General features: G+C 32.7%; 2 protein-coding genes and 1 pseudogene across 3 annotated transcripts; all 3 read left to right on the top strand.

Annotated features, from left to right (window-relative positions):
• Positions 1-260: 260 nt before the first annotated feature.
• On the top strand, positions 261-6,037 carry LOC146909457 (eukaryotic translation initiation factor 3 subunit A-like; annotated as a pseudogene). Its single transcript, XR_015017539.1, has 13 exons — positions 261-393; positions 548-622; positions 696-1,177; positions 1,607-1,822; positions 1,913-2,266; positions 2,364-2,393; positions 3,305-3,532; positions 3,628-3,789; positions 4,245-4,478; positions 4,560-4,880; positions 5,044-5,091; positions 5,259-5,406; positions 5,674-6,037. The product of XR_015017539.1 is annotated as a eukaryotic translation initiation factor 3 subunit A-like (transcript).
• A 2,234-nt stretch (positions 6,038-8,271) lies between these two features.
• On the top strand, positions 8,272-14,377 carry LOC146909456 (F-box family protein). The gene is made up of 5 exons (XM_085729354.1): positions 8,272-8,558; positions 10,878-11,051; positions 11,799-11,961; positions 12,050-12,191; positions 13,992-14,377. The coding sequence occupies exons 1-5, from the start codon at positions 8,272-8,274 to the stop codon at positions 14,015-14,017; spliced, it is 792 nt and encodes a 263-aa protein (XP_085585480.1). The 3' UTR covers positions 14,018-14,377.
• A 2,092-nt stretch (positions 14,378-16,469) lies between these two features.
• MYB60 (myb domain protein 60) lies at positions 16,470-18,440 on the top strand. The gene is made up of 3 exons (XM_085725278.1): positions 16,470-16,701; positions 16,951-17,080; positions 17,299-18,440. Exons 1-3 carry the CDS (start codon positions 16,569-16,571, stop codon positions 18,047-18,049), a joined length of 1,014 nt encoding a protein of 337 aa, XP_085581404.1. The 5' UTR covers positions 16,470-16,568; the 3' UTR covers positions 18,050-18,440.
• Positions 18,441-22,846: the final 4,406 nt, after the last annotated feature.

The following is a 22,846-nucleotide window of genomic DNA, read 5'->3' as shown; positions in this document are numbered from 1 at the left end:
TAAAATTCCCATCTTTATGTTCCAAGGAACGTTATTCCCAGGAATAAATTTGGCAAACTTGAAACAAACACACCCTTAGATTTCATAAGAATGAACCTTTGAAGGTAACACATGAATTAATTAAAAATCATTTTTTTAAATAGGAAACAAACACAAATTTTGTCAAGATAAAATTGTAATATTTCTTAAAAAAAAAAGAAAAAGAAAAAAAGGAATTGCAATATAAAGCCCAATCCGGTTAAATTTGCAGAGAGGCCCATCAATTTAGTTTGCAAATAAAACTATAAAATAACCAAATTGCAGAGTTACCCTCGTATCCTAAACCCTAAAACAACTTAACTCGCCGTATAACAACAAAAACTCACCGGAGTTGTTCGCCGGCCACCAGAAACAGTGAGAAACTCCGTCCTGGTTTTTCTTTTCTTTAATTCCTTGGTTACAGTTACGATTTCATCGTGATTTACCGTTTTTTCTTGACAATTTTGTTGATTATGGCTGAAATTTTATTGTTATTGGTTTTTATTTTGATTATCACTCTTTTTTACAGGAGAAGTTTGAATATAGTGAATTCACAATATGGCTTTATTCTTGAAGCCTGAGAATGCTTTCAAAAGGGTAGAAGGTTTGTTCAATGGATGATTATTAATATTTACTTTCTTTTTATGTCTGGAATTAATTTTAAATTTTATATGCAGAGTTAATCAATGTTGGGCAGAAGCAAAAAGCTCTTCAGACTCTGCACGATGTTATTACTTCGAAAAGATACCGATCATGGCAGAAAATACACGAAACGATTATGTTTAAGTATGTAGAGTTGTGTGTAGACTTGCGGAAAGGACAGTTTGCGAAGGATGGGTTGATTCATTATCGGATCATATGTCAGCAAGTGAATGTTGGTTCTTTGGAGGAGGTGGTTAAGCGTTTTATTCACCTGTCAACGGAGAAAGCTGAAAAAGCCTGTAGTCAGGCTCGGGAAATGGAACAAGCCCTCGATGTTGATGACTTAGAGGCGGATAAAAGGCCAGAGGACTTGTTGATGTGCTATGTCAGTGAGGAGAAAGGAAAGGATAGATCTGATCGGGAGCTTGTTACCCCATGGTTTAAATTTCTCTGGGAAACTTACAAGATAGTGCTTGAAATATTGCGGAACAACTCAAAATTCGAAGCTTTATATGCTGTATGTAATCTTTCTTATCTTTCTTGCATTGCAAGTTATCTCTTTATGCATATGTAAAACTCAAAATTTGAAGCCTCATAATTATGTACTGTATGTAATCTTTCGTATATTTCTTGCATTGCAAGTTATCTCTTAATGCATGTGTAAAACTCAAAATTTGAAGCCTCGTAATTATGTGCTGTATGCAATATTTCTTATCTTTCTTGTATTCCAAGTTACCTGTTATGTATATGTAAAATGTTGTGTTTTGAACATTTAATAGAGGCAGGTAGTATTCCTGATAAATAGAAATTAATTGCTTGAGCTCATCAACTTATTCTTATTCTTTTCCATTGCCTATTGTTGTATGTTTTATTGTAAAAAAACGATATTTTAGGATGCATAATTGCTTTATGTCAAACTTTTAATAGATTAGATTGCCATGTGCAGATGACAGCTCATCGAGCACTCCAGTTTTGTAAGCAGTACAAAAGAAAAACAGAATTTAGAAGACTCTGTGAAATCTTAAGAAACCATTTGGCTTGTCTTAACAAATATCCGGATCAACGTGACCGACCTGATCTTTCTGCTCCTGAAAGCTTGCAATTGTATCTTGATACTAGATTTGAGCAGCTGAAAATTGCCACTGAACTTGAACTCTGGCAGGTTGGCAATTTCTCATTTTTCTATACATCTTCAAGGTGTTTGTTTTATTGATGCTGGTGGAAGACCTGACGATTTGTTGCATGCATGCAGGAATCCTTTAGATCTGTCGAAGATCTACATGGCCTAATGTGCATGGTCAAGAGAACACTGAAACCATCTTTGATGACGGTTTACTATGTTAAGTTGATCGAAATATTTTGGATATCTTCAAGTCATTTGTATCATGCATATGCATGGTTCAAGCTCTTTTTGTTACAAAAAAGCTTCAACAAAGATCTGAGTCAGAAGGATTTGGAGTTAATAGCATCATCTGTTGTTCTAGCTGCACTTTCAGTGCCTCCTCATGATCATAATTTAGAACTAGAGCATGAAAAGGCGCGAAATTTGAGGATGGCTAATCTCATTGGCTTTAATCTTAAAAATAAGATGAATAGCAGCAAAGTGGTATTTTACTTTCCCTCATTTGCGCTCCCGGTAGTATATAGATATTTGTTTTCCTTGTCTTACTATTTGCTTTTGTTTCTGTTTTGTCTCTCCACAGCTCTCAAGGTCATCACTTATTGCTGAACTGGTAAGATATTCTCATTATTTAAAGCACAAAGCACTATATAAATCCCTTTTATACTGTCATTGTAATTTTTATTAGGAAAATGTTAACGAGTGCCCCGGCACTGGTTAAGGAAGCTAAAAGAAGAAAGTGAAAGTCAAAAAAGACACTTTTTAATCTTTTAACGCATTGATTACACAACTTTCAAGGAAAATATTACTATATTTGCTTCCTTAACCCGTGCCCCGGGGGCACCGGTTAACAAGACCCTTTTTATTATCATGAAGTGTATTGTTATGGTGTGGGTTTTCAAGTAAGAAGTTGAACTATGTTTACAACTTCCACTCTTTCTTAATTGTGGACTGTCTTTGAGTAGATGTGCAATTTTTTTTTTTTTTTTTCTTTTTCTTTTTAATATTTAGTGTGGTTGGTCATATATATTGATTTGAATTTCTTTCCTCATCAACTTATTGCCAACTTACAAACTTTAACAGCTTTTGATCTTGCATTTTGCATTCTGGTTGTGAATATTTGTTGTGCGGTAATTATATTAACCACTATTTACCTTCATTAGTATGGTTGTCGATATTTCATGTTATTCGATGGAAAAGGATTATAATGAGATAGTATATATTTGCTGCGGAAAACGCTAGTAGACTGATGCTGATGTTTATATCTGTAATTGCTTCAGTTATCACGTTTTATTATTTTAAATTTTTTCTGTAACTGATTTAGTTATCACATTTTTCATTAACCCGTTTTGATTCTTTTGATGTCAATGCTTTCCTTTTTGCCATTAATTGTAAGCCATCTGTATTGTTTAGAACCCATTATCTATAAGGTTCAGGGGGTTGGGTGACCTTTGGGTTAGTATTATTGCGATCGACAATTGCTTTCGACTCGGTCTGAAGATTTTATGTTTGGATTAATTGCAGGCATCAAAGGGTGTAATGTCTTGTGTTGCACAAGACGTGAAGGACATTTACTATCTTATGGAAAACAAATTTCTTCCCTCAGACTTTGCACTTAAAGTACCACCCTTGCTAAATAAAATTTCAAAATTAGGGGGTAAGTTTTCGTTTGCTTCATCGGTTCCAGAGGTACAATTGTCGCAGTATGTCCCAGCACTTAAAAAGTTAGCTACCCTGAGGTTGCTACTACAGGTGCATTTCCTTTTTTGTTTTTATGTTTGTGTGTTGTTTATTTAATGCTTTTCTGTTTGACGTGTACTTAAACCTGTTGGCCCTCTCTCTTCTAGGTCTCTAATGTGTACCAGACAATGAAGGTTGAGAACTTAGCTGGGATGATGCCTTTTGCTGATTTTTCCGTTGTGGAAAAAATCTCTGTAGATGCTGTTAAGCAGAAATTTCTTTCAATGAAAGTTGACCACATGAAAAAAGTTGTAATTTTCTGCAAGAAGGTATGTTTTCCTTTATTTTGGTTCTATTGCGTTTGTTAAACTTTGCTGTGCAAGAGATTTTTTTTGTTTGTTTGAAGAGAATGCTGCTTTGGATGTGTGGAAACTATACTAGATAGGACTTGAAATAATAACAATCGAGAGTTGGGGTAGCACACCTATTGTAGGGGAGATGGTTAATTCCCAATTTTGGTGGTTTTAGCATGTTATTTGAGGAATACATTGGTTTGTTGTCAATCTTGGTACGTCAGAATCATTATTCCCAACATGGAAAATAATGAGTTATTTTGTTTGTACCATTATCACCTAGAATATGTTGTTTACATAAGCACTTGTTGTGGTTTAGGTGGGGAGATTTTATAGCTGTTTACAGTAGCTCTCAAGGTGAAATTTTAATTGTATCCTAGTACTCTGTCTCATCTTACCAAATGTTATTGCATTTTCTTGGTTTCTATCAGAGTCTTGAGGCTGATGGCTTAAGGGATCACTTGGCCAGTTCTGCTGAACAGTTGAATAAGGCAAGGGAAACGATATCTCCTCCTGATAGGAAACAATCAAAACTTGGACCTTTGCTCCCATCTTTGTTAGAGGTTGTGGCCAAAGATCACAAGATTCTCCTTGCTTGAAAATCAATTATCGAGAAGAGGAAAGAAGAACAAGAACAGAAGCCTCTTGAAAAGCCTCTTGAAACGGTATACTGGTTATTTTTCATATGGTACATTGGGATTTAATGATTTTTTAAATGATATAACTTTCCTTTTGATGTTTGAAAGGAACAAGAGGAGGAATCAAAAGAAGCCGCGGAACAAAGGCAGCTTTTAACAGTATATAATAATGAGCAGAGGATTAATCAAAGGATTCGTCGAGAAATAGCCGAAAGAGAACACGAAGAAGCTGAAAGACGTAGACATGAGGAATTGAATTTAACTAACCAACTCAGGATGAGACAAGAAATGGAGAAGAAACTGAAAAAATTAAGTAAAACCATGGATTTTTTGGAAAGAGCAAAGAGAGAAGAGTCTGCTCCGCTTATCGAAGCGGCATATCAACAGCGCCTAGTGGAAGAGAGGATTCTTCATGAGCTTGAGCAACAAGTATGTCTACTTGTGATGTTGGACTTTGCATTTCTTTTTCTATTGGAAATACTTGAATTTTTGCATATTTATCATCTAATTTTGTATCTGAAACATCAGCTGTAACTTTCTATTGATCAGTTTTTATCTTGTACTAACTGTGTTAGACCATGGTTTGATGCAGCAAGAGGCTGAACGGAAGGAGCAGCTTAGTCATAGGATGGAGAATAAAGTTAGTATCATAAACTCTTGGGCCACTCTTAAATCATTCTATGTCTTGGCCATCGTCAGTAATGATGACCTTTTAACAATCGATGTTCTTTGTCATCATATAAGTTAAAATATCAGTTATTAAATTTACCTAGTCTGATGTTTTCTATCATGTGGTTGACTTTACAGAAGATATTATTTAACCGACTGAGGAGAGAAAGGGAGGAATCCAAGAAACAGGAGAGGGAAAAAATGAGGAAGTTGAAGTATTATCTTCGGTTGGAAGAAGAGAGACAACAAAAATTGAATGAGGAGGAAGAAGCTCTGAAGCATGAAGGTAATCAGTTATTAATTTGTTTTTTTTTTCCTTTCCCTTCAGATGATATAGTATTGAAGGTCTACACTGAACTGGTTGATTGTGTATATTTTATTTAAATTCCACCAAAACAGTCATGATTATGTTATTCTGTTCCATCCTTTGCATTTCATTCTTCTCAAGTAAATGTTTGTTTCTCTGTGTGATCGTGTACCATCTTTTACATACAATCCAGTAACCTATCCTCTATTTTGTATTTACCTAACTTGTGGTTTTTCTGAGCTCCAGAGGCTGAGAGAAAAAAGAAGGAAGAGACCGAACGCTTAGCGAAATTGGCTGAGATACTTGAAAAGCAGAGGCAAAGAGAAAGAGAAGTTGAAGAAAAGGCTGAGAAGCAAAAGAGGGAAGCATTGTTAGGCAAACCCAACGAACCAGCTTTGAGGCCTTATAAGCCTCCTGCCCGTCGTCCATTGGAGTCTGCTCCAGCTGCTCCTGCTGCACCTGCAACTTCCTCAGCCCCAGCTCCAGGGAAATACATTCCCAAGTTCCGACGAGGAGGAGCTTAAACCACACGATCTCTTCCTCATCTATTTTTTCTTTACAAAACTTACTACTATACACGCCATTTGATCATCTTTTTCCTTACACACTAAGGGCCTGTTTGTTTTGGATTTTTTTTGAAAAAAAATCTATTTTTTTGAGTAAAAAATCACTTTTTTAGTTTTTGTTGTGTTTGTTTGAGATTTTTAAAAAATCCATTTTGCTAAAAAAATCATTTTTAGCCTCAAAATGAAAATCTATTTCAAGTAGCTTTTCCAAAATCTATTTTTTTCTTAATGCAAGGAACTCAAGTGTAAGTGTTTCAAATCTCAAAAAAATGATTTTTATGATATTAGACAAATAGAAATAGCTTTAGATTTTTTTAAAAATCTCTAAAAAAAAAATCTCTAGATTCTTTTAACTCAAAATCTATTTTTTTTAAAGCTGAAACAAACGCACCCTAAGTCTTTCTGAGACGTTCTTAGATTACAGGACCAAAATCCATTTTAGTTTTATACAATCAATTGTTTGAGTAATTTGATTTAGATTTTAATTTTGTGGAGCTTTTCGCCTAAGATATTTATGTAGTTTATAACTTCACTTTTCTTACAAGTTTATACAGTGGGACAAAATGGGTTGCAAGTTAGTATATAAGAAACTTTTATTTAAAAGATTTAAATAAACAATACTTGGACAAATGACTTAATTAACGAATAAGTACTGACTGTATAAAGGCTTGTAAGACTTGATTAGTACTTTGACTTGCACCAATTAGTGATGGGAAAAGTACTTATTGTTTCATAAAAGAAGTACAAAAAACAATCCTATCTTTTGGGGCTACCCACGGGACAAATAAATTACTATATGAAAATTAAATAAATTAATTGTAGTAAATAAATTAAGCAAATAAGTTATTACATAAAAAATATATTTATAGTAATTATTGATTCACTTGTGGTAAATTAAGATAAAAGAGCAATAAAATTACCATATGAAAATAAGTATGATCAAAATATGATAAAAATAGTAATTTTGACTTATATAATTATAATTTAATTAATATAAAACAAATTAAAGATCATTTTCTTCCTATGAAAAAAACCATAATAGCCGCCACCATTACTTGTCCAGATCCTTAAAGAACCATAGTGACACAGAAAATAGAAAATGCTAACAAAAAAAGATCATAACTAAACCCATAAGTATTTCTAATTTTTTGAGTCAAGGTGTGTAAGTTTGTTGACCTCTTTGACGAGTTCTTCAGTTAATGATAACGTGTTGTGGCCGTTGATTTTTTAGGCTTTTGCATTTGAGTCGTATAAAAGGAGATTTGAATGGTTATGGGCAAAAACTATAAAATGGTTACCGGGTTTTCAGAAAATGTGTTGTTCCTTCATTCTTTCATGCTCACAAAGTGGTCGAATTCTTTAGTCTTGATTTATATGTTTGAATTGATTAGAATCTTTGTGAGGATGATACTCTTTGGAATTGGTTCATTTTCTTTCGAGTTTTATGAATATCCTCTGAGTGAACAAGAATTCACAAATATTCTTCCAAAAGAGAGACTTCACGCTTGATTGGTGGTAGGAGTGTTCATATATCATATCAATTTTTTTAAACGTGTTCATATAATTTTATATTTGAAGATGATGTTCTTTTTTACTTTCAACATAGTTTAAAATGCACAGCAAACACCTGTAATATGTTCCAAGATGGGTTTTATTGTTCATGATGTCCATCACCCTTCCAAGTTCCAAGTACACAAATTGGGAGTTTATGCCAAATGGAGCTCATAAAGTCAATGTTAGTGGATCTCATGATTGGATAATAAGTAACTCGACCCGTGAAGGCCTTATTCATGGCTCGACTGGCAAATCCTTCAAAGGTTTTTACTATAATTTAGGGAATAACAATGTTATTGGTGTTTAGATGTAGACTCTTCTACATGATATTAAGTTGGCTCGTACATAGCATGAATTTTTCCACATCATCTTGAAAAATTACTCTTTCATGAAATTTTTCCCATATGAATCAACCTCAATCCCTCGATCTCTTACCTGAAACCTTTTTTAAATCTTCTCTATTGACTGATTTGGAATGTCTCATTTTCTCATTGTTTTCCCAAATCTAATTGTTGTGCGGATTTCTTGACTCATCAACGAAACAATGCACCATTGTTTTTTCTTTAAAAGAAAAAAACAATTTTTTTTTTTTAACTTTTACCAAAAAAACAAAACCTCTATTCTGAAAATGACTTAATGTCTTAATGTATGTATTATTTGGTGAATTTAAAGTTGAACTTGGTGTGGAAAAAGACAATAGAATACTTTGTTGAATTCGCCGAAAATGTCTTCTCTCCCTGACAAACTACGGAGCAGAATTCTGGAAATTGGAATCGAAAAAAGCAGCTTGAGCTACAAGGATCTCTGCTGCATCTCAATCTCTTGCCACCTCCTTCACCGCCTCTCCTCCGATGACTCTCTCTGGAACCGCCTTATCTCCTCCGACTTCCCTTCTTCTTCTTCTTCTTCTTCTTCTTCTTCTTCTTCTTCTTCTTCTTCTTCTTCTTCTTCTTCTTCTTCTTCTTCTGCTTCTTCTTTGGCTTCTTCCTCAAAATCCCTTTATAAATTAAGGTAACTTTCAATAGGTTTATGCGTGTTTTCACTTTTCTTAACTTCCAAGCAAAACCCTAGTCTTTATTCATTGAATTTCTCATCTAGGTCTATGTAAAGCTCACTTTCATTTGTTTATTTTTGGTGTTGAGGTTGGAGAGAGAGAGAAGGATCGGCTTAGTCATATGGCGAGCATTACATATCATTACATATCTTGCCATAATCAATCTTTTAACAATTCATGGAATATGAAGAGAAAGTATTATGGTACATGAAATAGAAGAAGTATTGTCTTCAGTTGGGAGCAAAAGAGAGACTACAAAAATTGCATGAGAAGGTGGAAAGCAAAAGAGGCAAGCATATCCGTAGTATTTTTCTACAATCAATCTACTATTGTTGTTTCAGTAATTTGATTTTGTTGGAGCTTTTCAACTAAGATATGTAGCTTATATTAGAAATTTAGTGGCAAGTTTATATTAGAAATTTTCATCTGAAAGAGTTGATGAGTGCCTGGACCTGGAAATAGATTGAGTTGGTGATTAGTACGTTTTATTAGAATTTTAGAACCCATTTGAAGAAGTTTGAATCTTCGACAAGATTCAACATTTATTGTCTTCTAAACTCTCTACACTGAAAATTTAATTTTTTTAAATAATTTTCACAAATCTTAAATTGAATCAGTTAAAACTTAAAATTGAAGTTAAAAGAGTTAAAGGTAAGAGAATAAACACAAATAGTGGTTCACCAACACCGTCCTCATTAGTGGGCGACTCCCCACTCCCAATGTCAAAGACATGTGAGTTTATTTTAATATTGAACGCAAGTGTGTTTGATGAAGGTTACAACCAAATCACTAATTCCTTCGGCTAAAACAATTCAATTCCATTGAATCTTAAGCCTTCAATTGTTTGATATAGCCTTCAACAAACCAATTTCTTGATCACACAAGATAAAACTTGAATTAACCAAGTTGTTGTTCCTGAGCATTTCATACCTTAAGAAATCAATTTCCTTCGTCCTCACCGATCTATGCCAATCTCCAATAAAGCTTGCATGGATCTCAAGAAAAGAAAAGCCCTCCAATTTCCAATTAGCATGTGAAAGATTATCCAATCTTGCCTTTTAGGTTGCAATTGCCTCCAATTGTAAAGCCTTAGAAAATCTCAATCTATAGCGTAAAATGATTTTTCCTAATCAACGTAAATCTCAGGAATCACCATCCCTATCAATATTAAAAGTTTTCCATGAGATGAAAGAGATGAGGTGTTTGAGAGAAGAATGAAAAAAATTGTCATAAGAAAAATGGTGTTATTTATCACTTATATAACTTTTGAAAATAGATCAAAGGAGTAAACTTAAAAAAGAATGTTGCAAAATATGAGTGAAATTGATTCACATATTCTTAGAAACATGGAATGAGTTGATCTGATAGTTGGATAACTAGTAACTAGTAACTCATTGGAAGTCAAAGCCGATTGATCTCATGATTGGATAACTGGTAACTCGGCATGTTGAGGTCTTCTTATTCATTTCGCAAGTGACAAATTCATCATAAGTCAATGTCGACTGATCTTATAGATTTTCATGTATTTTCTTCAATTTCTTTTTGTCGTTTTGTAATCGTTTTTCTTTGATTTTATAGGTATTATGTATCTAAACTGAGTTTATGTAAGTACGTAAACTCAATTTATCTACACTATCATAAACATAATCTACATCACCTATGTAAACTTAGTTGATTTGATTGGATAATTTAATGAATTTGTATTTTACTTGAGGGTATTTTAGTCATATGAGAGTATAATCAGATTTGTTTTTGGGTGTGATTAAAAAATTCTTTTTTTTAATCTTTTTTCAACAAAGCAAACAAATTTAGAAAACATAATTCGAATGTAACTATTTGTTGAATTTAACGGTGAGTTTGGCGGTGCCGATGATGTAGAAAAACATTCAACAACCTTTTTGAATTTTCCGAACATGTCGTCTCTCCCAATCGAACTATGGACCAAAATTCTCGAAATCGGAATCCAAAAGTGCGGTTTGAGCTACAAAGACCTTTGCTGCATCTCCATCTCCTGCCGCCTCCTTCACCGCCTCTCCGTTGAAGATTCTCTCTGGAACCGCCTTCTCTCCTCCGACTTCCCTTCTTCTTCCGCTTCTTCTTCGGCCTCTTCCTCAAAATCTCTTTATAAATTAAGGTAACTTTCAAATTTCCATGTTTAATCGTTTTTCAGCTTTTTTTTAACTTCCAAACATGACCCTTGTATTTATTCTTTCATTTTTTCATCTGGGTCTATGTAAAGTTCACTTTTTTATTTATTTTTGAATTTTGGTGTTGAGGTTTGAGAGAGACAAGGAGAGGAAAATAGCAGCTCACAAGAGGGTTGTCCTAAGAAAAGAGAGCCAGATTGCCGAACATTCTAGAAGGCTGCATGATATTCAGACACGTGTGTCTCAAGAAAAACACAAAGCCATTCAAACTTCATCTGAGTTGACTCATTTGCGTAGAGTCAGGTACTTCTTCTTTCATAAAAATATTTCCTTTTTTCAATGCCCCTTTAACAGTTTAAGGTGAATTATATATATGTTATCTCTTTGTTGCTTTGTAGGTATGTATATGCTAGAAAAATTATTAGGGTCATGTATTTTTCCTTGTTTTTATCATAGTTAGGTAATATGGACTAATGGGGTGGAGTTGTTTTTCATTTCCTTGGTAATTTCATAATACTTTAGGATTTGGTCAGTTGGAGATGTACTGAGTCTGGTTTGATTGTCTTATTTGAGTTTATTTGTTGATACAAATACTTGTGAGACTGTTTGGTAAAACTTATGGAAATAGCTTATGACATGTCTAACTTATTTCCATATGCTCTTGAAGGTAGTTTATGAAATGAGTTTATAGTTTATACGAAAGCAGTTTGACATTATATTTTCTTTTGTTGTAGAAATAGCTTATAAATAAGCGCTTATTCTATAAGTTCTTAATTAAGTTGTTTATCGAAACAGGAAATTAGTTGTTTTTGGCCTGTATAAATACACTGAGTTAGAACCTTCGACTTGATCCCTATTGTGTTTGTTGAAGGCCACATGAAACTCACAAAATGGGCAGTTCCGGGTTTGAACCCGAGGCACTACAGATATCCGGTCTGTTTGAGATAGGACTCGTGGATAACTTTAGTGTGTGTAGTTTTTTGTTTTGCTGGTAAAAACTTTAGTGTGTCTTCTATTGATTGATAGTATTGTTGTGATTTGTTTTTGTAGAGAAGCCTCTGTAGCTTTGAATGTATGGCAACCCGAGGTTGTCCGGGGTAGGCAAAAACAGATGGTGGAACAATGTGTTGTGCCTGCTGAATCTCGGATCCGCACGCTTGAGATGGAACTCAGGCTCTGTAAGCAACATATTTTGGGGCTGGAGAAGTCCTATGTAAGTGTTGATGTTATCTATTACAAATTTTGGGGTTGGTGAATTCCCATGAAAGTTGCTAGTGTTACTTACACTAAATTGTATTCAGAGAAATGAAAAGTGTAGGCTTGATAATGCAAAGGAAGAGTTAGAATCTTTGAAGTATCATCCTCTTAGGAAGCATAAGCCTGTCGGTGGAGGGGGAAATGAACATAAGGTCAAGCGGAAGAAGTTGAAAAGCTGCAATGACTGTGAGTCTGACGATAATTTCTCAATTTGTCTAAAAAGTCAAAATTATCTGTTGCCCAACAGACTTTATTTATATGACAACTTATGGTTCCATCCATCGGATTGTTTTTTAAATTTTTCTTTGAAAATAGTACCGTTTATGTCTTCAGTTATTTTTGTTGATGATTGCTCAGTTTTGTCAAATAGCTGCTATAGTGATATTTGAACAAATCACTTTTGTTCCGCAATACACTAGTACAAAGTATTATTAAATAGTGGATATAGTGGCGCTGCAATCTGCGATTGACAACACTGTGTAATGTTGGAATCGGAAGTGAATGTCCTTTTTGGTCGTTTGTATCATTGTTCCGTTTGGATGCAAAACTAGAACTATGCTGTTCCTTGATTGTGCGGTACGAGAAAAACAATATGGAACACCATAAATTGATGTACATCTTGCAACAAGTAGGATCAAGCATAGAATTACTAGTTTGTGAGTTAGGTGTTGATGCAAAACTAGAACTAAGTTGTTCCTTGATTGTACAGATAATTTTGTCACTCTCCAGAGGTAGGATCAAACATTATGGTTCTTATTTGTGAGTTAGGTGTTGACCAACTGTCTATTACAAATTGATTTGCTCCCTCAAAAAAAGGGATTCCGAAATTCACATTCCAAATATTCTAGCTTTTCTTGGGCTTCTTTACATTTTAAAATCATGTTTCATCTTTGACTCATAATTGATAAGGATTTTCATTGTGAGGCTTGGGTGACAGTCATTCACAAGTGTCTGTCTCTGCATTGTCATTCTCCAATACAGATCAGCATAGAATAATGCTTTACTCTTCCAAATCTACTAATTTGATGTTAATGGTGCAAACCTATGCATTTTATACTCTTTTCGTGACCTGATTGTTAGATCTAAATGGCCTGTTTGATGTAAGACAAACCACACTTAGAGTCATTTTGTTTAAACTTCTTAAGAAGCACTTATGAAAAAAGAAATATTACAAGAATCTTGCAATACCTATGATTTTTTAAACCAAATTAGAGATGTAGTAATAGTTGAAATTGATAATTATTAGTTTGTGAATGCCTATAAATAGGCTGATCGATCCATGGGATCATTTTATACTCTACAATAATACACTTTTAGCCTTTTCTCTCCTCTCCTTCCATGGATACCACGTTTACCAACACATACTCCCTCCGTATAAAATTATGTGTTTCATTTGCAATATTTACTTGTCGCATATTGTTGGTCTCTTTATATTACTAATGAAAGATTTATAATATTTTTCCACTAATATACTCTTAGTTATTGTATCTCAACTCACCTAACCACTCTGCTAACTTATATTAGTAAGGATATTTGAGTAAGTGAAACTCATTTTATCATTAAAGTCAACACAAATCATTTTCTTAAGAATTTGTACAACTCAAATGAGACACTCGTAATGAAACGGAGGGAGTAGCTTCTTGTATAAGTTGGGATTAACTTCTATATTTTAATATTTTCATAACTTCTATTTTACTTCTCTGTGAACATGTAAAAACTTACAAGGACAATTTTGTAAATGAAGATCCATAAACTTTATTTGAGAAGCTTTCAAAAATCAAAAGTCAGAAGCTATTTCAGACTAGACCATAGTGAAGATTGTTATCTCCTTTTTCTGAATTGATGATAGTAGCCTAGTAGGTATTATATGACTGTTTGATTAAAAAAATGATTCGTATCTTATATGGACGCAAGATTGGAACTTGGAAACATTTAATTTGTATGTCTTTTATTTTCTGCCAGTCTAATATCATTATGTTTTATCAGCCAAACGCTGCTGCATTGGACGATGAGTCAATTCCGAGGTGATGATAACTGAGAAGTTCTTCCTGCTATGAATCGTTACTGCGCTTGGTGGAGAAGATGTAGAGAATTGAAACCTGAGCAGGGACTAGAAACTTAATTGAAAAAGGGGTACTGGAAATATGCTGTCTATCTTAAAAGAGTTCAGATGCCACTTGGGTTTTAGCAGATGCATTAAAAAGTGTTACTACTATTAGTTGGCATTGTAATCATCATATTGTACATATTCTGCTGCTACTTATGTATACATTTCTACCATTTGTTGAGAGCCTTTAATTTTATGCTGAACTCATTGTTGGAGAACTTTTATGTGTTAAACATGACATTGCAGGAGTTGTTAGATGAACTAATTGTTGTGTCAGTTTTCTCATGTTATATATAGTACTGGTCAAGACTGCATTCTGCAAATTGTGCTCTGCTGATAGTACAGTTATATAATCCTAGAACTACAATGCATTGTGCATTTTGCAGACTCTTCCATTGCACTGATAATCTGGAACCACAAAAAGGACTTATCCGGGACCACCAACATTGTTAGGTTTGTATGGGACTAGGGTTGTGCAGAAGGTGATGGCAGTGCACCCTTTTTCCCTTTTTGGCAAGCTTAACACAATTTTCTTTTGGGTTTTAGATCTTGTTTGAAAATCAACTTGATGTTGGAGTTCCATTAATTTTGAGTTCAGATGAATAACTTCAAGAACTTATTTTAGAAAAATTGAACAGCTTATCATTATTAAAAGGTGATTGTTATCTGTAAAATATTGAACACCTTCTTATTTGTTATGAATGGGGTGTAGAGTGATGAATAGGTAGAGCGAGACATCCTTAGTGCAATAGTGCCAATTGCAGTGTCAAAATGACACCTTAGTGTCCCATACACCATTTCCTAGTTATTTTCTCTGCACCAAAATATATGCATAAAAGTATATGTATATACATTTTTGCTTATTTTGTTACCAAGATAGTGTTTTATATAATTCAAGTGTGACACATCATAATTTGAAGAAGTATAATGAATTTAAAAATACAATGAAACCAAAAGTAACTAATGTTAGTTGGGTCAATGTCAGAAAATTAAATTGTAACAATAGGGAGGTATTTATGACTCTGATGATAATGAGTCATCCTTCATCTAATTCTACATTTTTCCCAAGCCTGAACTGAATCCAATGTTACATTCATACGAACCTTCTAAATGTACTAAAATAAAATACTAAAACTTTTGCAAGCAAACAAAATGAATATAAAGTGAAAGATGTGCTGGAGGATATTGGATGGTACATGGATTATACGTACAAGTCTATATGAGATTTTATACAATGGTCAATTCAATGTGGGGCACAGGAAGGTTATCTATGGAAAGGGGGTGGAGACCATTCCAACTCGATTTTAAATGCTTATTACATTACATAATTTTACCTTAGGTAATCTTGTGTTTATTTGTTGGATTCATGAATTTCATTTAATCCATTTTCAAAAACGTGTGTGAATTTTTTTTTTTTTCCAATACAAAATCATTTGAAGTCACAATGCAATGCTAGCAAAAGAAATTGAATGGTTATCCTTTTTTAGAAGTTAATGGAAAGTGACAGAAATAATGGCATAGTTTAAACATGATTCAAAGGAGCTAATTAAGAAGAAAGCACTAATTAAGAGGAAATCCTCATGGAATCAAGAAGCAAAGTACTCAAAAGAAAATTGAATATTGGACTATGGACTATATTTAGTCATTTATTTTGGACGGTGACAAACAAGTAACCACAAATCCACTATTCATTTATTTCACGATTCTCAAAACATTCCCCAAAATCTTGCAACAACCTTTTCTAACATCTCAAAACCTACAAGGTATCCTTCTGTTATGTTATGCTCTCTTGTAAGAAAATGTCATCTAGTGTTAGTACCGCACATTCAATATTGCTTATTCTTTTGAAAGGATTCAATATTGCTGCTTGCATAATTATATTTCTAAATTAGCTCCATATGGACTATTCATTTAGGGTTACGATGAATATTTTTAAAATATTAATTTTTTTTATAATTTTTATTATAAATAATTAAAGATATTAATGATTAAAGTTGTATATTGGCGTGTATCAAATGATTGATTGCGACATGTATTTAAAAACGAATAGAGTAATATACACTAAATGATTTTCAATTGAAAAAAGGAGGTGATATTTAATTTTCCAACTTATTTAGTGAAAACACAAAGTGCCATGTGACCTTAGAGAAAGGGAAAAAATAAATTAAAATATTGAAACTCCTCTCGTTGACTTTGGTTTGTAGCTAGCATTGACTACTACATGATTATTATAATAAAGCAAGTAAAAGAGTTAGGTGACTCAGCAAGGTAGATATAAATGAGATTAAGAATAAAGGCCTTCTTTTTCTTCAAAGTCATGGAGAGTATATAAACAATCACATGCATTGATACTATTTGAAACCTTTCTCTCTCAATCTTAGCCTAAAGAAAAATAAAAGAGTGATCAAGTAGTAGTGAGAGTTTTGAGGTTGAAATTTGGAGTGAAAAGAGAATCCATGGGAAGACCTCCTTGTTGTGAAAAAGTTGGCATCAAGAAAGGTCCATGGACACCTGAAGAAGATATCATCCTTGTTTCTTACATCCAAGAACATGGTCCAGGAAATTGGAGAACAGTTCCTACTAATACAGGTATATATATATATAACAATCAATATATATATAATTCATATCCTAAACATATATTCTAAATTATTTTCTTATTTTGTTTAGTAATTAAGCTTCTCTCAGAGGTATGTAGTACTCTATATATTTAGGACTATATATGACATATATTGATTAATTATGTATGATAATTTTTTCTTGTGATCTATATATATGTTTTTGTTTCGAAAGAATTTGAATAAAAGTTATGTATAATTGAATTGTTGGATAAAAAAGGGTTGTCAAGGTGCAGCAAAAGTTGCAGGCTTAGATGGACAAATTACCTGAGGCCAGGAATCAAGAGAGGAAACTTCACTCCTCATGAAGAAGGAATGATTATTCATTTGCAAGCTCTTCTTGGTAACAAGTAATAATCTTCACATCTCATAATTATAATTAAATTTAAACCTTGCCATGATGATGATGAAATTAAACAACAAATGATATATATGAATTAATTAAATTTTGTGTCCTAGTTTTATATTAATTTTGATTGAATGTTACATAAAAAAATATTATGAATTATATTTTTATTTATTATGATGAAAATGATGTGTATATGAATTAATTAAATTTGTTGAGCAGATGGGCAGCCATAGCTTCATACCTTCCTCAAAGAACAGATAATGATATAAAGAATTATTGGAACACACATCTAAAGAAAAAGCTCAACAAATTTCATGCAACTTTAGATCCATCAAACTCAACAACATCAACTTATCTATCCAAGAGTTTTAGTGATAGAAGTTTAGATATGAGCAACAATCATACTTCATCTCTTAAGATTAATACTCAAAATTCTCATCAATCTTCTTCTTCAACCTATGCTTCAAGCACTGAGAATATTTCAAGGCTCTTGGAAGGTTGGATGAGATCTTCACCAAATTCACAAATCAAAGGAAATTATCAATATGGTCATCAAGAGTTTCAAAGCATTAATGATGATATTATTGATGATAATAATGAGTTTGAAAATAATGGGAAATTGTTAGTGAAGTCTGCTTCAGTTCCAGCTGATTTAAACCTTGAAATCCATCATCATCATCACAAAATTACCACCAAAGGTGAATTATTACAAGATGGTGGAGTTTCACATGATCAAGAGTTTGATTCTATTCTTTCATTTGAGAATCTTAACAATGGTGCTGCTTGGGACAAGTCAACTTGTGATTCTATACCTCATGAAAAGGGTTCAGCTTCTTCTTCTTCTTCTCATCACAAGAATATTAAGAATTTATGTGCAGCTCCTCCTCCTTTGTCATTTCTTGAGAAATGGTTATTGGATGAAAATGTTGGTCATGTGGAGGAAATGATGGAATTATCTCCAATGTTCTAACTTGCAAGAAAAAAAAATCATCAAATAAACCCTTAAGTTTGGGATGTCATGGAAATTATTCAAATGATATGGTATATCATGATAAATTCAGAGAAAAGCAAGATAAAAAATTCTCTGATTATAAGACTAGGGTTTAATTTTTATATTACATGGGTTGAGGAATCTTAGAAGTTAGGATCTCTTTCAACTTGTAACTTGAATTGTTTAATTACATGTTTTTAATTATTTTAATTACTATAAGCTTAATTAGTGCATGTGGTTGCTCTTTGCCTTGTAGAAAAACTACAAATGTTAACTTTGAGCCTATATAGTAATGAATACAATAACAGTTATGATATCAAAAGATTTAAATTCATAAGATATTTGCATGAAGGATAACTTTTCAAGCTTATTAGTTTATTTTGTTTCTCATTTTACCTTTTTCGTTTCTATGATGGCTAGGGTATAGATAATTTTATATTAATCCATACTAAGAAGGGAAAATGGAAGATAAATAATGAAAGACAATTCATTGGAGCATGATTCAAATGCATCATATTCTACTACTATTAATTAGCATATATATTAGCTCAATTGTCATTAATAATTGATGTAGAGAGGAAATTATGACGTGACAATGGTGTCCAAGTGTACAGCTTAATGCACACACAAATTATTTTTTCATGTATATCTAAAAAGGTTCTTTGATATTGCCGCCAATAAACGTTACTGGCTTTTCCTTCAAAAAAATAAAATAAACGTTACTGGCTTAACTTTTCATACTATGAGGAAAATTCATAATTGAATTATTAATTACTACTAAATTAGTCGAATACATCAAAATGAAAAACATGCCATTTTTTTTATCATCATTGTAAAAAATTTCTATCAATAATTTAGACAAACTAATGAAGGACATTTTAAATTTAGTCAATATAAGGGATATATATGCAATACTTGCATACCACCATTTGGAATCTAATTAAGACTCATCAAACTATTTTTAGGTAAGATCCAAAGAACCGACATTTATTTTTCTTATATGAGATGGGAACATATTGTATTTTACTTATGTTATTTAAGCATGTAATTAAAATCAGCTATCTGAAAGTGGAAGAATTTCTATATATATAACTCATGAGTGAAATAATAGAATGCTATCACGAAAGTCTTGCTAGCAAATAAGGTAAAATAGGTGGCTGAAACTCCTTTCTTTCTGGAAAATATTTCGTATGGGAAGCATGTGAATTCTATTTACCTTTCGGTGTGTGAAAAGCTGGCTAGCATTGATAATATCATGGATGCCATATATGTATATAAATTTGATTTCACATGATATGTGAAACCAATGGTGTATGCAAGCTGGACCAATTATATCACGCCATGATGAACATATGTTATCTTAATTAAGAATTAAGATAAGGTACTAGGCTATGTTTTACTCTAATAATAAACTCTATTAAATTAATAATACTAGGTATACTTTAGTAAAAAATAACGTGAGTAAATAATTTTTATTGAGTGTGACATTTTACACAAGTTAGAAAACCCGATATTTTAAAACTGAAGCTAGTACTATAGTAGCAGATAAATTGAGTAGGTCATAATAATGCTACGTAAACAATGAAATTTAAAGTTATTCAGATCAATATTAATAACAGCTCTTAAGAGCAATAATTTGATGTTAAATTTGTGGATAGCCTACCTTGACTTTAAGACAATATTTATTGCAGCGGCTTTGGGACTAGATACGGCATGTTGTGATTGGCAGTGTGGACAACTAAAGATGAGGTGCATCATTAAATTGTTACTACTATTCTCTCTGTATTATTAAGTGTTAAACCTTCGTCTCTAAATAACCTCTCAAAACAATCTTTGTCTCTAAATAAGGTTAGGATTCTCTTAATTTAAAAACAAATATATGTTCCCCCTAATTATAAGATCATTTATTAAAAAAGTAGTGTCCTTAAATATATTTCCTGAATAACTAATGTATATGATATATTGGCCATGTACATTTGTTATTTAATGAATCTAAAATGTTGTATTTTGCTTATAAATGTGACCGGATGAAATATCTCTTATTAATATTATCAATATAGGAGTATCTTGGAATATGAAAAATTAAATTTGAATATATTTATCTACAAAAGAAAATCCTGTAATAATCACACATATTTGAGACAAATTTATTATCTGAACAAATTTTATAAAGGACGGAGGATGTAGACGATTTTATTTAAATTTGAAGATCTTAGTGGACATGATAAGAGATGGGATAAGTTAACCAACAAGATATGATAAGTTGTTTATATAGTTATAACTATTATCATGATAGAATTTTAAGACATTGAAGTTATATTTTTCACAATTTTAGTATTTAAGGTGACATAAAAAAATAACCCACTTTGGGTTGGTCTGATGGTATTAGTTTGAGACTTGGGAGTTTGCTCTTAGGTTCAATTCTCCTCAGTGCCAATTTAGGTGGGCTAATTTAGCTTCTTCATAAAAAAAATGTGACATAAATAAATGACTTTGAATTAAATCCAAATGTGAAAAAAATGTTTTTCCCCTCCAAATCTCCCCATTGTGGATGAGAGCAAAAATTGGCTTTTGGATGAATTTCGCTCCCTTCTCCTCCAAATAATTGAACCAAACATTTCAAACTTAATAAACTAATTCCTCATCTACACTAACCTCCTTTAACTCCAACTAAATACACCCTATATATAAGACATGTTGAATAAATAATGAGAATTAAAAAAGTTTGTAGTAGTATTAAATTTGTTGATGGTTATTATTATTTTAAAAAATTAACCTTCAGGAGAGAGAATTAATTTGTGCTTCGCTCATAATATTTATTACAAGTTACATTAAAATATAGGGTCATGCTAACTTGTGCCCTAAAGACACAAATTAAGCAACCAAAAGTAGAAACTTTTTCTTAAATATTGTGCATTCAATTAATTAAAAGTAAAAAAATTAAATTTAAATGCATTAATTACAACAAAAAATTCTAATTTTGACTCATTAACTTGTGTCTTAAGGGCACAAGTTAGCACTTCATTAAAGATATAATATAATTAGGAGTATGATGATAAAGAAATAATAAATACAGTTGAAAATTTGTAAGAGATTTTACAATAAGGGTCTTGCTAACCGGTGCCTCCGGGGCACTGGTTAAGCATACCATAAAAGAGAATTATTACCATAAAAGGAAACTGTTTTTGACTTTATTATAAATTAATTACATAATTTCAATGCATTAACTACTGTATAATTTCCTTTTTCATATCCTTAACCAGTGCCCCGGGGGCACCGGTTAGCATTTCCCTTACAATAAACTATAAAGTGGAGGAACCTAGATATATTTTATCTAATAAAAAAGTAAATGTTAAAAGAGATCGTTAAAGTGAGTCTTCTAGCACATTTTCTTATCAAGAAATTATTTAGTTGTGCTTATTTTTATTGTACAATAGTACTAATATGTTAACATTAAAATGGTAACATCAATTAGAGTTGTTGAAGAGTAGTATTTTTTTTTGTGGTGACCGGGATTTGAACCCAGACATTGCATATATTATGTATTGTCCATACCAACTGAGCTAAGCTCACGATGACTGTTGAAGAGGGCTGAAGTTATGGTGCATAAGTGATTTCCTTATGCACCATGCATAAGGACACCACAACCGTCAGATTTGTTTAACGTTCCAGATCTGCTGGACCCCATTAAGCATGCACGTGAAGGGAGGAGGTCATAACATCTCATTCTTCTCTCTCTAACAAACATGTTACCCTCTCCTCTCTCTCAAACTTCATCTTTCTCAATTTTTTTTCCAGAAAACCGGTTAATAAACATGAAGATTCCGGCGACAGTTGAGTTTCCGGTGACGGAACCACCGCGCCGGAATCTTAAACTTAATCTTTTTACATCTTTAGAAACCTCTTCTCATCCCTGTTTCAAATCTTCAAATAGTTTTTGAAAAGAAGCTACGAATCACTCTAGATCTACGACATCAGTTTCGAAATTTTGAAAGGAAGGAAAAGATAGGACGTAAATCGGAAATACGAAGAGAATCGTCTACCTCTTTCTCTGTTATCTGAAAACGGTTTGTTGTTGTTGAGATTCGAGTTTCGGATCTACGATGCTTCACGATTTGGAAGGAGATTTGAACTGGTTTGAACGCCGATTTGTGGTTTTGGTTAGTATGTTGTTGCTGAACGATTTTGCAAAACGTAGATTCGAAATTCGGCTTTGAATTGATGAACGATTTGAGTTTGTGTGTTTTGATTTGTGCTTGTGTGGATTGTAACGATGATTTTTGTGGTGTTATGTGAGTTTATGATTTTCTGGCAAAATTGCTCATGAACATTGTTTGAATGTTCTTGAGAATTTTCGAATGAGTTTGATCCGTTTTTTGGTATGAGAGAGCGTTTGAATTGTGTTTCTGGAAAGAGTTTTTTTTAAGAAGACGAAGTTGAGAGAAGAGAGGAGACCGATCAAAGAAAACCATTAAGTACATCTAATGGTTTTGGAGTACAACTCACCTAAACCATTTCCACAACAAAATGGTTTTGGAGTCCAACTCGCAGAAACCATTTCCACAGCAAAATGGTTTTAGCATTCCGGTACAGTGATGATGACGGTGATGATGATGAACGACGGTGTTGATGACGAGATTGAAGATTCTGGAAACCATTTCCACAACAAAATGGTTTTGGAGTACAACTCGCTGAAACCATTTCCACAACAAAATGGTTTTGCTTATTTTTGTTTTAATACCTGTGCTATTTTGTTTTTCATTTATTTATTGAGTG

This window comes from Medicago sativa, chromosome 7 (genome assembly GCF_051527215.1).
Source record: "Medicago sativa cultivar Bolivia chromosome 7, Bolivia_mono, whole genome shotgun sequence".
Classification (NCBI taxonomy): Eukaryota; Viridiplantae; Streptophyta; class Magnoliopsida; order Fabales; family Fabaceae; genus Medicago; species Medicago sativa.
The sequence above is the reverse complement of the archived record's forward strand: the minus strand, read 5'-3'. Positions and strand labels throughout refer to the sequence as shown.